The following is a 17,693-nucleotide window of genomic DNA, read 5'->3' as shown; positions in this document are numbered from 1 at the left end:
CAGTAAACTAACTAAACTAACAACTTCTACAAGTATTTTAGTTAACATTGGAAAAACTGTGATTTACTGCCTTTTATCAAAAGGTGACAAGATCAGACTGTTTCCTTTGTGAAACAATAGTAAAGCTGCCCACCTGAAAACCACATTGTTCATACAAAAATATCAGGTTAAAAAAGGACATCATTAGGTTGTTTATTTTTATTAAAAAAAAAAACAAGGTGACGATATTTCATGTAAAGCGGTCATATCTCAAAAAACGTTCCATCCATCCATCTATTTGTATTATTATTTGTTTATTTGACAGGTACAAATGCATGTTATATTGCATCATAAGATGTAAAAAGTAAATGCAATGCATATAGGTTTCTAGCCTTGGCTAATTTGGAACCCATGTCCATCAGCAAACTTCAAATCCTCCCTCTTTTTTTTTTTTTTTGTAAAAAAAAAAGATGCATTGAATTCACCCAAAACTCACATGCACATTAATTACCGCCTGAGGTAGTCCAAAGGGCTTTATAATATAAGGCATATTCAAGCCTGATATCATCTTTCCCAAGGGCTTTTTCGTCAGGTAGAGTCTTGGTATTAAACTCTCAACGTCTCAATCAAAGGACAACCCCTTTATCACCTGAACCATGGTCGCCATAAATCAATGTGTAACTATAGATGCAGAAACATCAAACACTTGGCTGCGTTGTCACTTTGCCTTCTGGAGGTTTGAGTGTCTTTAAATAATCTTGCTGGAAAAAATCAATGAAATAACAGACCTGGGAGATTTTGATTTGCTACACTTTTACTTTATTATCAAAAATACTTTGAATCCCTTGATAACAGCTTCAGATCAAAGGTTTAAGCAGAAATATATATAAGGACATCTGAGTGTTTTCTTATCTTAGTGTTTACTAGGGGTATGAAAAAAAAAAGATTTCACGATATATCGCGATTTTTTGAGTGCCGATTTTAAATTTTTTTTAATTTTAATCTTTTTTTTTTAAATCGATTTTTAAAAAATGGGGTTTTTCTTCTGAGCAGCGTAAATACTGGGCATGTTGACCAGCTCCTGTTCCTACATAAAAACCTTGTGCCACTTCCGCACCTCCACTCTGGTAGATGGCGCTGTAGATATAATAATAATAATAATAATAATAATAATAATAATAATAATAATAACAAATAGGATGTTTTGAAACAAATAGTTATGACTCAATTTGTCCTCTGAATGACAAATATCTTCTGATGAACATATACAGCAACTTCATTTTTCATCTCTACGTTTAATTTTGATATGAACTGGGTAGAATATCGCAATATATTGTGATATTGTGATAACATTGTATCGTGACCCAAGTATCGTGATACTTATCATATTGCAACATCTTTGCAAATACTCACCCCTAGTGTTTACATTGTCATGCATCTCTCATTCACATACATTTTCATCAGAGGATAAAAAAAAACCGGGCTCTCCAAATCTTACAATGGCTTGTCTCGTGTTCTTGATTCGTGTCTACAACTCCTCATGAAGGACAGCGTCCTTCAGCCAGTGTTCATAAACAGCCACAGGGTCTATATTCCAGTGTTTGTGGAAGGAGACGGCCTCCTGCAGGGACATCAGCGTTTCAGAGTAGTCGTTCAGTCGTCCCTAAAGTGTCAAGATGTACATGAGAAAGTCCACAAAACTGTTCATCTGATTGTATTCTGGTAGATAAAGCACTAGATGTGTAAAAGCGGTTATTTGTTCCAGAGTTGAACAGTTTATTAGCAAACTATGAATCCTTCTGCAGAGCTGTATGATGGTACATACGAGGAGAACATTGAGACATATGAGACAGGACTGGAGTTTGTGTCTTTTGATCCAACAGATAATGTCCAATAACTTAGGGGTGTGTGTGTGTGTGTGTGTGTGTGTGTGTGTGTGTTTTGTGTTGTCGTCTACCTGGTGAAACAGTGGACTGTTTGTGATGGGGATTCGGAGGGAAGTGAAGCACCTGCCGAGTACCATGTCGTCAGGAGCATCGTCGCTGAAACACCCACAACCACTAGAAAGCAGCTTAGACACGGCAGGTCTACTGAGGACAATCCTACACACACACACGCACACACACACACACACACACACACACACACACACACACACACACACACATGGAAGTTAATGGGTTTTATGGACTTACTTGGGTGTTAACATTTTGATTTCAGATTACATTTCACTGTGTAGTTGATGCATTTTGTATTGTTCATTTTACATGTTTTGTTAATTACTCAAGATTGACTTTGTTCATAAGATTTCAAAGCCACCACATGAGAGAAATGTCTCCGACTAAGGTAAAAGTGAACTTAAACTGTGTTGTCTAACAATAACGCTCTATGTTTGTACAAGTAGATAGATAGATAGATAGATAGATAGATAGATAGATAGATAGATAGATAGATAGATAGATAGATAGATAGATAGATAGATATTTTTATTTACGCGTCATGCACAAAAAGCGCCAAAACCTTATGGGTTTCTAAGACATCAGAGATACAATTGCAGTGTTCCCCAGATAAAAGAAAAAGCAAAATCATAACAGAAACAAAGTTGCATGATGGTTGCAGATATAATCTTCCTTTTCTACAACAGAACTCAAGTTTTTTGTCATCATCAAACCAGAAAAAGTCAGCATTAATCGGGGACATTTTCCTAAAAAGCAAAAATCATCATAAATTGGACAGTAAAATGAGAAATGGATCTCACTCTCAATTTCACAGTACTAATCCAATTCAACCAAAAGAAACAAATCAAATCCTGCTTCAGACTTGGAAAAAAAAAAAGATTAAAAAGCAATCATCTCCTAATTCTCAGCAAAACACTTGTATCAGCTTGACTGAAGCAGATTATCATTAAATATGAAAGGTTTGCCAACATTAGAAAGGAATCAGTGCTGACATGACTATTTCACTAGAACTGTGTCCACATTTAGTCTAAGTAGGATTGTCTATAGAGAATGACCACAGAAAGTCTATATTTCCTCCAAGCCTCACCCTCCACCTCCTGTAGTGTAGCTGTAGCCGTTATGAACCAAAGCGTAGCCGTATCTCTCTCCCAGGACCAACGGCTCTTTTGGATCATAACAACGTAGAAGTCGCCGCAATCGAGGTAAACTAGGAGTGGAAAAATATCAACAGCAAAAAGGCTTGAATTCTAGATCATGATAATGTACACAAAACAGCATGAGGATGAAGCAAGTTGAAACAGAAAATAAAAAAGAACATGATAAGTACCCATAGGTTTGCAAACGGGTGGAAATATTAGCCTCCGTGCAAAATAATTCAACTAAAAAGATGTTGGAAACGTTTCATGGGCTATGATGGGAATTAAAAGGAAAAATGGGGAATTAAGAAAATTAAAGGTTAGCCCTGAACAGGGATTAGATATAGTTGGGAACTATATTTTAGCATAATCTAAAACAAAAATCTAAATCTAAAAACAGCATCAATTACTTAAAACTACTTCCAATTTTGGGTTAATGTCAATAAAAAATTTCCATTAGAAGTTTGTATTTTTTTAATATTCCCTGGAAATTTTCCAGAAATTCTTCACCCTTTACAACCCTATAATCAATAAAAAATTAAATAAAAACATATATTTTTTAATAATGCACATTTATTCACCATCACGATCTTTTAAAAGAAGAAAATATTAATAATTATTACCTTATTCTGGAAAAATTCAGCTTATTCGAGAAAATGCACTTGATGAACTTTCACAAAAACATTACCAGTATATTTCAATTTGAGACATTGTACTTGACATGCATCATACAAATGCAACTAATATTATTTTTATGGTAACGCAAGTCATGTCCTGGAGAGCTTCAGTCCTGCATGTTTTAGATTTCCCTCTTCTCTAACACACGATGGTGTGATCATACAGCGCTACAGAAATCATCAAAAACACGCAGGATGCCATTTCTCCAGGACCAGACTGTAGGTTACCTTTGTGCATGACTGCTTCATGTTACATGTATTTTTTAGAGGGTTGTACTCCTTACAGGGAATCACAGTTACCTGATGAGAGTATCATCATCGACAATAAGCAGCCAGTCCGTCTGTGGTACAGCTGGAGTCAGGAAACGCTTTAAAAGTGCAAACGTCTTCCCACAGTGTCCTGCAGAGAGCCAATGAAAACACAGCCTCCAATGCCAGTCAGAACATTAGTTCACATGCACGTTTATCCATCCCAGCTCTACCAGTGACATGTGATTAAGTCTCTATCAGGAGAGAGAAAACGTGAAGCGATTTCCTTGAATGTCTTTGATTAACTTCACATCACAGAGCATACTAAGATCTACTAAATTAGAGAGAAAAAAGACGTGATGGTAATGTCTCACCTCTCTCTGTGTTGGCTACTCCCAGACTAATGGTAGGAATGGAGGGATCAGTGACATCGCTGTAATACTCTAAAGATCCAGCATCTTTCTCCCATGTTGCCTTCACAACAGAAACTGAAAGAGGGAGAATGACAAAAGCAATCAGAGGACAAGTTATGGTCACACAAATTCACTCACACAACTTTGGTTGGATCCCTGCCAATTAGAACTAAAAAAATTAATAGTGAATGTAATTTTAACTGCATTTATATTGACTTCAAGCTGCTTTTTTTTTTATTTTTTAAATCAGATAAAGACACAGTTTAGGCGTCATACATCGATAAATCGAAGATTATTTGCTTTAAAAAAAATAAAATTAAAATAAAATTTTTACTCCAAAGTTTGTTTTATCTCCACTGTAAACACCGTGGTTATTGGCGTTGTCAGAAAAGTTTTGTGCATTGCATTGTGGGATTTGGAGACCGTAGACGGATGCAAAGAAGTGATTTCTCGTGTTTGCCCCTAAAAATACTACCAAAGTGATTTCCTAACACATTTCAGGTGTTTTCACAGAGTGAAAGTTGCGACAAAACAATGGTGGAGATTTATTTTAGGGTTTACGCAGAAAGATCTGAATTTGAATGTCTCGCGGTGTGAGTGGATATCACGGGGTATATACTAAGAACACTGTTCTAAAAGAATTGAAATGATCAAATGTAAGAAAACTATTTCAGGCACTGGAAAAAAAAACAAACAAATGATTAAACCTCTAAAAGTTCAAATTCAAATTATTCAATATTGTTGTTTTTTTCACAAACAAAATCGGTCAAATATACTGTATCACTTTTTGTGAATGAAAAACATGTTTCATTTGTTCAATCTTATCATTAATGAGTTTTGAAACTGACTTGCCTTCCTCTCTGCTGAGATAAAGCCTGTAAGTAAAAATGCAAATAATCAGAATACTTTCTCAGACTGCCCACGGTTCTCTTACTTCGCTCTGAGTGGAACTTCTGGCAAGTTTTCACAGCCACAAACAATTCCTTCTTGGAGACTGGATCTCCCTGTGAAGCAGAGGTTCAGGGAAAAAGCATCTGTCTGATCTCACTGAAACATGGCGCACAGAAAAAACAAAAGTCATGGATGTCTAAGTGGTTGAGGTGGAATGCCAGGGAGACATCACTGGTGCATAGCAGTGCAAGGGAAACATGACATCATTTGTTTTTAAAAGGAAAAACAACAAAGCTTTGATTTTAATTGTGTTTCATATCTCAGTGGCATACTGAATATATAATGTCTACCTATGTAAACTAATTAGTTCAACATATTTGAAATACTGTACATCTGATGGGCAACTGGCAGCCTCAGTTTATTTATTGTTGGTGTTTTGTGCACAAATGACTCCAAAAACACACAAAGTGGCAACAAAAACACACAAAATGACAACAAAAACACACGGAGCAACCAAAATACACAAAATGACAGAGAAATATACAAAATGATGGAAAAATACACAATGTGAATGAAAAATACACAATGTAGAATGAAAACAAAAATACACAAAGAAATAAAATGGCTCCAAAAACACTCAAAACAATATTAAAAACACACTAAACAACATTGGTCCACAAAGTGACAGAAAAATATAACAAACAATGACAAATATACACAAAATTACTCACACTTTCGTTATTTTCTTTTCTTCAGATTAGTCATTATTCTAAACACTGACTTACATTTTGATAATGTGGCCCTAAGATCAGACAATAATTTTTTTGTGGCCCTGTATTGCCCATCAGTCTTGTACAATGCTTGTGCCATTTTCTTCTGCCCAGTTTTTGACGTTTTTGAACGGTTTAGTGCCAGTTTGAATAAACTTAACGTTTCAAACTTGACATTCGAGCTCACTATGAAGCAATGGTGACACTGACAGATGGGTTTCGTACTGTATATCAATGACCCTTTTCTCCCCAAGCCGTGAGAATCATGAACACAAACTCAACGAGGCAAACTAAACACACCTATTTATTAGTCTATTGTTGGGTTTGCAAAGCTTCAAGATTCAAATTCCTTTAACTCAAGTCTAGATTTTGGAATAATGAATAAGGAACCTTGAATCTTGATTCAAATAAATAGGAATAAATAAATAGTAAACCTACACAGTGGGGCAGGTAGGTGGTAAATGTGGTGGCACAAGCATCTTTCAGCTCGGTACAAAATTCTGGAACATCCGTCAGCTCTAAACCGTTCCTCTCCTCCCAAATGAACAAAGCAATCTGAAAAAAGACAAAAATATAACGTCGTTCAAAGATTTACTGCTTGGGACTCAAACGTATTTCATGAAAAATGATAAATAATCATCAACATGTTTAAATTATTTCTGTAAATTTTTGATGGTATTTCTCTCTGTCTCATAAGAACCAAAAAAAAAAAAAACTCTGCCTATGTACAACTATAATAAAATCATTTACTTCACACTTATCCAACTCTAAATATGTGTTGCTTATTCACGTAAAATGAAAATGACAGAAAGCCTTGTATTAAGTCCTCGCTGATGATCTCACTGTGCTTTAAATAATTACCAGTAGACATGTTGTGATTATAAATGGACTGAACATGATATATGACACAGACTAATGGGAATCTATTGAAAGTACCTCATGTGTCAAGTCAATGGTAAAATCAGACTTAAGGCTTCTTTCGTGTTGGATCTGCTCAGCAAGACTGAAAGGCAAAAAATAAGGAAAGGAGCATTTAATGTTGCATTTTTTTCCTTGGATGTCAGGTAATTTATTAGTTTAAAACATTAAAAATATAAATGTTTAAAAAGGTAAATAGATTAAAAAAAAAAGATTTCAGTATTTGCTTTTCAATAAATGTGCACAATCCCACCTCTGTAGCAGCGCAGCACTGAGAGCCCAACCAGCAGCAGGGTCGGGGTAACCAAAGGAAAGGCCTTCAGAAAATGCATAATGGTGAATGATGGAAGCCTCGTTGTCATGGAGACGCTTACCCAGAAACCATTCCTGTGAATGGTGAGTGGGGAATATCTATTTTTCATATCATTTATGGTCTTTGTCGATCAATGTGTGTGTGTGTGTGTGTGTGTGTGTGTGTGTCTTACTTTCTTGTCTTGATATCTGCTGAGGACCTGCAGCAGAGCAGGAAGTGTGACTTTGGTTTCCTCCTCTATGAAGACAAACCAGGAAGCTGATTGGCTGCGTGTAGCCGAGAGACTGTGAAGATCAAGTGGAAGAAATCAATCCAAAGCTTCCCTTTGTTGTAGAGAATTCATTGAAGCTGGAATAATTCATGCGTTTGTGGATGCATTTGTTAGCAGCACTCACTGGGGGAGCACAGGGATAATACTCCAGTCCCCTTCGTACTCTGACAGCTCGTGTAGAAGCAGAACCGTGGGAATTTCCTGCCAGAGCAAATATTAGAAATCCACAAATGTTACAAATGTTAATCATACAACTTTTTCACTTCCAATACAATACCGACTTTGCAGCCTTGCGTATTGGCCGATACAGTTATCGATTCCGATCCAATATCAGCACGAATCATACATACGTTTATTACTTATTTTGTAGTGTAGAATGTTAGAAAAGGTTTGATCAAGTGATGTTACTCAAACAGAACAATAGTCAACAATTCAAGTTCACTTCAGTTATTTTTTACTGTCAGTATATGGTGGGAACAACTGAGGGCGGGATAAAAACAACAAAAACTTATCGGAGCGCTGATATCTGAGATTTTTGATGCAGTCCGATAAAATCTGATATTCGTTTTCTGGCTGATATCGGACCGATATCTGATATCAATATCGGATCTGGACAACCCCACATTTGGACCTACTGTATTGTTATTAATGGGGATAAAAACTTCTTCCAACTCTTTTAAAGTGTGAATGATCGTGTTCCATGATCAGGATCACTGAAGTAGACTAAAGATGAGATAATGTGATAATTTTGTCTCAAATTTAAAAAATAAATAAATAACAAAGAATTCCAATAATGGCTGTTCTGTTCATATAGCCACATTACCTGACCCAGATTTAAGGCCTCCTGCAGAATTTCCACCTTTCTCTGGCCTCCACGTCTGGCATGGAACGAGTTCCTCTGACTCTGAATCACAATCACCACCTCATCTAGTCCTAGAAACAAATCCCAGCAAGGAAATAACTTCAGTGGCTGGTGTTTCATGATCACTTTTTAGGCTTTTCATAATGAGTGGGTGAGAAATGGAAGCACTTCTTACTCACTCACCAACTGATCTGTGCACAGAGTGCTCCTGGAGCTCCTCAGCCTGCAGGAAGGAAGGAGGGGGAACACAAACACTGCTAAGCCACATGTAAAAAAACCAAAAAACATAATCACAGGAGGAACTTGAAGGCATCACCTACATGAGAATCACCTGTGTGTGTGTCTACAGCAGACAGACCTTCATGGAAAAAATGGAGCATACATTAGAAACCATAAATTAGCAATATTATCCAGTTATATTGGATACATTTTTTAATTTAGTGAGTAATAAAAACAGGAAAAGAGATCAAACTCAGAACCCGATGAAGCCTTACAAGCTTCTGATTTAATAACTAAACATGTAGCTAAAAATAAAACGATAGTTTGTGGTTGAAAATGCATTTTTAAGGTGAGGTTTTTCAACTTGAGTGTTGATACAAATAAATGTCATCACACATGTTCATTTAATGTCAAAATTGTCCAATGATGAAATAGCCATGTGTGTTTTAGATTTCAAAATAAGATTACACACAACATTTCACACTTTCTGACATCAATTAACAAACAAAAGAAAATCTTCAGAACATTTATTTCAATAACACAAATTATTATAGCCTAAACATAAAATATATTTACAAGTTGTCACAGTTTTTTTTTTTTTATTGCTGACGCTGTATACCAAGCTTTATTCTGAAAGGCATTCTGAGCCATATCCGAGTGTTTCACTGACATGATGCTGATTATCCACCTCTGGAATATTCTATGTCGTCCTCACCATTCGTCTCCACACTTACCGAGCAAAAGCAGGAACACAACGACCACTTTATATCCGTTAATCATGTAAGAGACCCACATGACTTTCCGGGTTTCTGCTTTATTCACGGTGTTTCCATGGCGACGGAGGAATAATAGATGCCTGAGGAATCCTGCCTGACTGGAGGGAGGCGAAGTAGTGGCCCCTAGTGGACAAACATGGACCTACTACAGGATGCCAGTCTGTTTTTTATTTTTATTTTTTTATTTTTTTTTAAGACGTCACACTGTTGACATCCATAATTTCAAGACCAAGACCAACAAATGGTCAAACACATTTTTTCCTTTAACTTCTAATTAGAAGTGTTACAATTTAGACAAAGAAGAAATATTTAGGAAAAAGTATTTAAAAAAAGAAAACAAAAACAAAAAAAAACATTAGTTCGAAAGGAAGTAGGAGAAATTACATTTTTTTTGTACCTTTCATCAGGCAGCTGGTGGCCCGGGGCCCACAGGCGGCCCTCAGACTAATTGTATGCAGCCAAAACGAAATGACTCGCAATATACACAAATTGCTCCAAAAAACATACAAAAACTATGACTATAATACACAAAAGGACAACAAAAACATACAAAATTACAATAAAATATACAAAAGAACACCAAAAATACACAGAATGACTCTAAAATGCGAAAAACGACACAAAAATAACACAAAAACTTACAAAAGGACAACATAAATACACAAAATTACTCACACACAAGGTGACTACAAACAAAACAGAGAAACACACAAAAAGACCACAAAGATATATAAAATAACACACATAAAAGCAGCAAAAACACACATAGTGATCCTAAAAAAACACAAAACGAGAACAAGAACATTACTAATTAGAAGTATTACAATTTAGATAAATGAGAAATAATTAAGAATTTATTTTTATTTATTTATTTATTTTTTAGATGAGTTTGAATGGACGTAGTAAAAAGTACACACTTTTTTTTAAACACCTACTCATGTTATTAAAAGCTTCATTAAAATTAAAAAAAGCTAAATTAAAAGATAACTTTCCCTTGGGTATCAGAAGAGTAGCCTATATAAAAACAGGTTATATTGTATATATGCACAAAAATCAGGACCACAATTAAAATGTGATGATCAGTATAAAACTAAAAATGACTAAATTTAACAGTCTGCTTTGAAACTTTCTATTATTTCCTATGAGTTAAATGAAAGAGAGCCATTCACGATTTCTTTTCCCCTTAAGGCAAGCTAACCTTGCTGCTTTGGTCTGAAAACAAATGCTTGATATTACAATAAATGACAGATAACCTAATACTTTAGGTTAAGCATCAATTTTTTGATATTAAAAACTCTGTGTGTGAATTTAAGAAGGAGTCAAACTGCTATAAACTTTAATTTTTTCATTTGCAATCTCATGCAACAGTTAGTTGTTTCCGTATCAGGTCATTGTGACCCAAATAAACATGGAGGACTGTCAGACATTCCAGTGGTTGTGCTTGTGTTGAATGAGGAGGAATGAGTCAACAGCTCAAAGACGGCTCAGGCTGGACAATGACTTGCTCATAAACCGAGTGGCTCTACATTAAAACCACTTCACACAGTTCATAATTTGTGCCAAAAAAAAGAAAGAAAAGAGTTTAGATGAGGCGACATATATAAGGTCAGGTCAGGTGACCAAATTATACATCATTCAATGGGTCCTGGACTCCCAAAATGTAGAATATCCTTGATTTATACAACACAAATGATAAGAGACTCAAAGTTTGCCAACAAATTTACTACTACACCACCAGCATGAAGAAAGTATTGTTTCAATAATCATTGTTTTATGTTATTTACATCAAGTTCTGACCTCTCCATCTGAATATTGCTGTAGAACAGGAAAATAATTGGGCTAGACAGTCAACATATGACATATATTGTTGTTAGACTCTGCAAACTGTACCACACAAATGTTACATGTGCACGTGCATACATCTGATTCCCATTAAAATCAGTAAAAGTCATGAAACAATATTTTGAATAAGTGCCTCCAGACAAGTTCATCACATTTCCATGCCAACTATGAGCACAACAGGTTTATTTCTGATTTATTTAATCTAAATACTGGTGTGAATATAGATATGGTTTAAACAAGCTTTTTAAGATTATTTTTCAACACATTTATTAGAATATTTAAATTTGAGCAAACATTTTTATTAAATTAAACAAGCCAATTCCATGTTTGAGCTCAATAAAGAAATAAATGCATCTGTTGTTTTAAATGCTCTCTAAGATCAGAAAAACAATTGTCCGAAAAACAGGGGGGAGAATAGCTCGGAAAACAGAAACAAAATGAGGAAAAAATGGTCCAAAAAACAGAAGAAAAAAAAAAACCATGAAAAACAGAACTTTTTTTTTTTTTTTTCTTAAGTAAGTGCAATTTAGTTTTGGCTTTTGAAAAAATTGCAGTCTATATTTAGACTAGCGTTGACTTCCAAAAGTAGAAGTTTTTATTTTGACAGGGACGAAGCGGAAGTCAGCTATGCATACTCCCTTGTGGGCGGGGCTTAGCGAAGTACAAGATATAAAACTTCTTCCTCCTTCTGGAACAACAACAAAACATGACAACATGCTGATAAACAACACGTCCTCCTACCCGCTGCTGACCGTGACGGAGGTGGGAGAGTTTCTGCGGAATCCTCCCGCGGGTTTCACCGTCGAGACTCTCCTCCACACGGGCTACAGAGTCCACAGCACGGCCGAGGACTCTCTGGTCCTCATCGATGACTTCCAGACCTGTACGGGCGACTGGGTAGATTTCCAGCAGTCAATGGGAAGGTAAAAACAGCCACTTACACTCTTTAATGGAAAATATTTTTAATGCACATATACAATAATGTTTATATGTGGGGTTTTTTTTCTATCACAGAGCTGTTAAAATGCATAATTTATGGGAGTACACGAGCATGAGGAGGAGTCTCCTGTCTAAGAGGATTTATCTGCTCATGTCAGCGTGTGAACAAAATGTCTCAGTGAACAACAACAACAAGAAGAAGAAAGACACTGAAGTCACAGGTTTGTGCGCAGAGGGGTTTGATTTGGAATGGGGTAGTTTATAAGTAACATATGTCCCCCCAAATGCTAGTATTTTTAGTTTCTGCTTGATTCTTGTATCCAGTCCACTATTCACTGCTGCTTCCAGTTTGGTGGTGGTGACTCATGGTGGCTTTCAGCCCGGGATTGATTTGTGCATGGGTGGAGTTCAGCATCTGCAAATGTAACGGTTTGTAAATTTTAAATCCTGATAAAATAAAATAAAAATAAAAAAAGGTTTAAATTATTATTATTATTATTATCAATAATAATAATAATGAGCTGCCTGAGCTCTGCTAGAATAATGTTGTAAATATTACATAATACATACAGTAGATTTATGCAGCAGTAAAAATAAAATAAAAAAAACTATGTATATACACAAATTTACTCCAAAGAACATACATAAATTACAACTAGAATACACAAAAAGAAAACAAAGACATACAAAATTACAATAAAACATACAAACAGCACAAAATAACCACAAAATAACCCCGACACCACAAAATTACAACAAAAATACAAAAAATTACTTACACAGAATGACTCCAAAACAACAACAACAAAAATAACAGGAAAAACTTACAAAATGACAACATAAATACACAAAATGAAAGTAATTCTATGCAGCCCCCAAAGTAGATGTAGAAAATGAATCAAAATGTATACAAAGTGACTTCGAAAAACAAGAATACACAGACGGCCTATGTTATGAAGCTAGATTACCTCTTATCGCGCTAACTTCCAGGATTTAATCAGTGTGTGCTGGACTACGAAGCTCGCTAACATTTTATGGAACTAAATCACCATGGTAACCTATGCTGAACGTCTAGCCTGGTCGGGAGCAGGTTTAGCTCTGGCTAGGATCTTAGCGAGTGATAAAGCCCCGCCTCCTGACCAATCAATTCTCTTAGAAAGCAAGCTGTCCAATAAAAGGTGATGTGTGAACATGTTACTGTGTGGATCTGATCTGACAGCTGACAGGAGAGAGAATATTTAGACATCAATGCAATCCTTTCATTTACCAATTACATCATTTAGGAAAGATATAGATTTATATCTGATGGACTGATCTATAATCAGCCGATGAAGCCTGTGTCTGTGTATGCGCGGATGGGTGAAGTCATTTTAGTGAGGCTGACCACATCAGCAGGAACTTACTACAGACTGTGAAACATTGTTCTCTCATCAGTGTGTGTGTCATAAATAGGTCTACTTGAATAGAAAAACATGTGCGATGTAATAAAATGAAGCTGAGCGCTGTCCGTTTATCATTCAATGGATTAATAGCATAAATAATCTCACTCTTTTACGCATTCACAGTGTCAGCAGCTTAATGCCTGGGTTCTTTCATTCCTACCTTTTCTGTAACAACAGTGTTGTTTTTGGTCTGAATTATGAATTTTAATTATTCATAATTTTAAAGTTAAGCAACACCTAACCTGGTCGGGACCAAGTTATGAAGTGGATCAGGTCTGAGCGAGTATAAAAGCTCCGCCTCCTGCTGTGCGCTGCACTAACACTGTTGTTCTTCTCTGTCATTCTGGATTTAAATTCATTATATTTGTTTAAGATAATAAGTTGTTCGTCCATTCATTGTAAAGACACTCACTCTGCCAGTTTTCTCCATTGTAGTGATTGGTCAGACGCTGTAATCTCCGCCCCATTTGTGTGAACGCGCACGTACCGAGGCTGAAAACACTTGGCTTAAATTAGCGTGTTGTTATCAACCATCGTAGGACAGCTTCTCTCTGACAGGGAATGCTTGGTTAATTGAAGCCTGCTAACAGAGATTAATCCAGGATATAATTATCAAGATTCGTAGCATAGGGGCTAAATGGGTTGACGTGAATAATGTGACGCTCTGATCATCATGTGCTCATGGTTTATTGTTGTTCCTGTTTCAGTGCTGAAGCAGTTCATCGTGTCCCTTAATGGAAACAATCCTTTGATCCAGTGGCAGATGGAGAAAGGCCTGGACTGGACCATCTCCTCTGTGGCTGGGGAAAGTTACAAAGTAGATGTAAGCAGAATTTGTATATTGTTTACTGTATATCGGTTTTAGTCAAGTTTAAACCAGGGCATCAAGTAGGTCAGTGGTTGCCAAACTTTTTGTGCCCAAGGTACACCAAAGGACAAGTAAATATCTTGTGCAAATTAGCCTTTATAACACATGTTATCATATCATGTGCAATATCTGTAAATGTGCGTAATTATTTACTAATGCTAAATAAAATGTGACAAAGACAACTATATTACTCATGAAATATTTATTAACAAAATATTTGAAAAAAAAACATTAGGTATAGAGTTGGTCTCTGTATTATGAAATGAGTGCATACAAAGTAGTAAATTAAAAAAAAAAATAATGTCACTATTATCACAAAATTCCATAACACACCCGGACTTGCCTCACGGCACACCAGTGTGCCGCGGCACACAGTTTGAGAACCACTGAAGTAGGTTTACAAAAGGTTTATTCAAAGTTGGTTTTGTATTTCAGATCGACTTGACCGATGCGCTTGAAAACTGGGCAGAACTAAACAACATCACAGAGGATTTTTCAGGAGTCAAAATAGTCTGGAGAGACGCCTCCTTCACCCTGAAGTACTATTCAGACGCTCTGTTTGACTTCCCACATTGGTTCGGCTTCAGCAAAAGGAACTTCAAGGTGCCTTGCTTGGTCTTTTTAAAAAATAAAAAAAAAATCAAGTTAAGATTCCCACTTGGTAGCAAGTTCATTCTAAAAAATGCTTATTCTTTGTGTCTGCATTCCTCCAGGTTAGACTGACATGAGCCGACTTCGAAGGAAAATGGATGGAAATTGAAGTTTTTTTGCGTTTCGGGCTATCTGCCTGTTAAATAAGGAGAAACCTGATTAACAGATGAGTTCAGTTGTGAAGGAAAGGACTCTCCTACCTCTGAAGTCTGATGGTGGGACCACATTGTACTTTTAGGGTTCTGTTTTGTGGCTAAAAGCTGCAGACCAAGACCAAAAACAGGACTTTACAGAGTCGAGTGAAGATTAATTTTGCTTTCTTCTCAAAAGCTTGTAATTTCCTGTTCACATCTTTGTATAGACAAAGTGGATTAAGTTTATTGCAACATTACATTTGCAATAAAAATGTCCTACATGAAGTTTTGTATAAATTACAAATTGTGAAATAAAGCTTATATATATATATATATATATATATATATATATAAAGACTTTCATTATTTATAAATGTGTGATTATGTAGAAAGAAAGGTGTCCATTTCTGGTCCATTTCCAGATGTCGTAAATGCGTTAATTTGAGGCTCTATACACGTTAAACGCAAGCAATAATTTACCTTTGCGAAGTTTGTCTGAGGTATTTGACAAAATTCTTCTGCCTGACTACAAATTAGACGCTTTTTTTTTTTTAAGCCAAAATGATAATGATTGAACATGTACAGTATAACCTCTGTTTTCTTCTTGTAAACTGAGTTTATGTGGGAAAGTCCCATTCAATACACTTAAAAGTTTCTTATAGATTTGAGAATGCATTGTTGTAGCTGTGTTCACTAAAAGTGGGTTGAAATGGTGTTCGTCTATGGACTGCTGCCATTTGTTCCTCCTCAGGAGTTTAGGTGTGGCCCTGTTTGCAACATAAAGAGTATTAATCATTACCTTGACTATGACCCACATCACTGCCAGGAAAGTAGGACAATGCAGAGACAAAGAATGAAGAATACAGTTGTTAAAGCTAATGTCATTCTGGAATTGATCCAAAATACAAAATAGTGCAAACAGCCAAAAAATGGCTTTGGACCAGCTTGTTTTTGAGGAAAAGTTGCCTGTTTCTCTTTAAAATGACAGTCTGGTATGTAGAGAAATGTAATGGACACTTGTTTTGTACATGACATAAAACAGATGTGTTTTTACTTTTTGCACATAGTACACTCGCCACTTCCTGGGAATGACAAAACACATGTTGGAGTACAATGTAGACAGATTGCTACTTATTACTTTCATCAGGGTTTGTGTCAATTACATTTTTAAATTACTATTACATCTTCAATTACTCATTCAATTACAACTCAATTACAATTATGTTTTACAGCATTTTTTTTTTTTTTGCGATTACAATTAAAATGACAATTATTATTCCCCCCCCCGAAATCATTTGCAATTACGTTCTCAATTCCTAAAATTTAATTACAATTAATCACAATTACTGAACCTTGAATAAACAAGCCCGTCAAAAGGAACCTTCTTCTTGTGCTAGCTTTCCGTTAGCATCTCTAATGCTAACAGGTCAGTTTTGACCCATGTCTTAAATCAGCTGTAAAAAACACTACAAAAATAATATCTATCATCTTATTAGTTTCTCATCTCTTGGTGACCAATAAAAAATATTAACAAAACATATTTTAATAATAGCTTACACATGTGTAAGCCATAGAACTATAACACGGTGCCCCAGTTTTATGCGTTTAATTACATTGTAAATGACAGTTTGTATAAAATGTTCATGCCAATTACAAGATCAATTATCTGAACTCAATTACAATTCAATTATGAATACAACAGCAACATATTTTTTCAATTATAATTACGTCATCATTGTAACTAATTACCAATTACAATTATAATTGACCCCAGCCCTGACTTTCATACATGAGCAGGATATGTTCTATTGAATTTCATCTGTAAATAGGTCAACTTTGGTTTAATTTCAACATGTCTCGCCTACATAAACATATCTATATGTTTGTGCATTAAGTGTGAAACAGGTAATGTCACTTTAATACAAAATAAATCTTCCTACAGTTATAAATAAACTGCAGGAGTCGTAGTAAAGCTATCATAAAATGTAATATTGTTGAAAAAGAACATGTCCATATCTTAAATCTGGGCTGAGTACTGTAGATTGTTGCACCTTCAGATGGTAATACAACGCACCCGTTACCCCATTCAAAAATACGTCAGGTGAATGATTTAATCCAAAAAACCGCGATTGGAGATACAGTCCCATATGGTCTAGCGGTTAGGATTCCTGGTTTTCACCCAGGCGGCCCGGGTTCGACTCCCGGTATGGGAACACTTACTTTTTCGTCCTGATTCCTGCTATTTCAAGACAATAAATATAATGTCCGGCGTTCATATAACATATATATAATAATTTATTTTACCTATTAAAGATAATGCTCATAAATAATAATTAAACCCATTGAAATTTGGAATGAGAACAAAGCTCAACGTCATAGTTTCAA

General features: G+C 35.6%; 2 protein-coding genes and 1 non-coding gene across 3 annotated transcripts; 2 read left to right on the top strand and 1 right to left on the bottom strand.

The window, feature by feature from the left end:
- Positions 1–1,239: 1,239 nt before the first annotated feature.
- b3glctb (beta 3-glucosyltransferase b) lies at positions 1,240–9,543 on the bottom strand. The gene is made up of 15 exons (XM_028466993.1): positions 9,391–9,543; positions 8,758–8,795; positions 8,621–8,660; positions 8,399–8,508; positions 7,700–7,776; positions 7,477–7,588; positions 7,245–7,378; positions 7,010–7,076; positions 6,512–6,628; positions 5,347–5,416; positions 4,374–4,487; positions 4,051–4,150; positions 3,025–3,144; positions 1,937–2,081; positions 1,240–1,642 (listed from the first exon to the last, which is right to left on the bottom strand). Exons 1-15 carry the CDS (start codon positions 9,449–9,451, stop codon positions 1,508–1,510), a joined length of 1,440 nt encoding a protein of 479 aa, XP_028322794.1. The 5' UTR covers positions 9,452–9,543; the 3' UTR covers positions 1,240–1,507.
- Positions 9,544–11,928: 2,385 nt separating this feature from the next.
- Positions 11,929–15,700, top strand: medag (mesenteric estrogen dependent adipogenesis). Its single transcript, XM_028466880.1, has 5 exons — positions 11,929–12,197; positions 12,289–12,434; positions 14,363–14,478; positions 14,959–15,126; positions 15,237–15,700. Exons 1-5 carry the CDS (start codon positions 11,989–11,991, stop codon positions 15,249–15,251), a joined length of 654 nt encoding a protein of 217 aa, XP_028322681.1. The 5' UTR covers positions 11,929–11,988; the 3' UTR covers positions 15,252–15,700.
- A 1,749-nt stretch (positions 15,701–17,449) lies between these two features.
- Positions 17,450–17,521, top strand: trnae-uuc (transfer RNA glutamic acid (anticodon UUC)). The gene has a single exon. It is a non-coding gene; the product is annotated as a tRNA-Glu (tRNA).
- The last annotated feature ends 172 nt before the right edge of the window (positions 17,522–17,693 follow it).

The sequence above is a fragment of the Gouania willdenowi genome, chromosome 14 (assembly GCF_900634775.1).
Source record: "Gouania willdenowi chromosome 14, fGouWil2.1, whole genome shotgun sequence".
Lineage (NCBI taxonomy): Eukaryota > Metazoa > Chordata > Actinopteri > Blenniiformes > Gobiesocidae > Gouania > Gouania willdenowi.
Note: the sequence above shows the minus strand (reverse complement) of the source record. Positions and strands in the feature narration are given on the sequence as shown.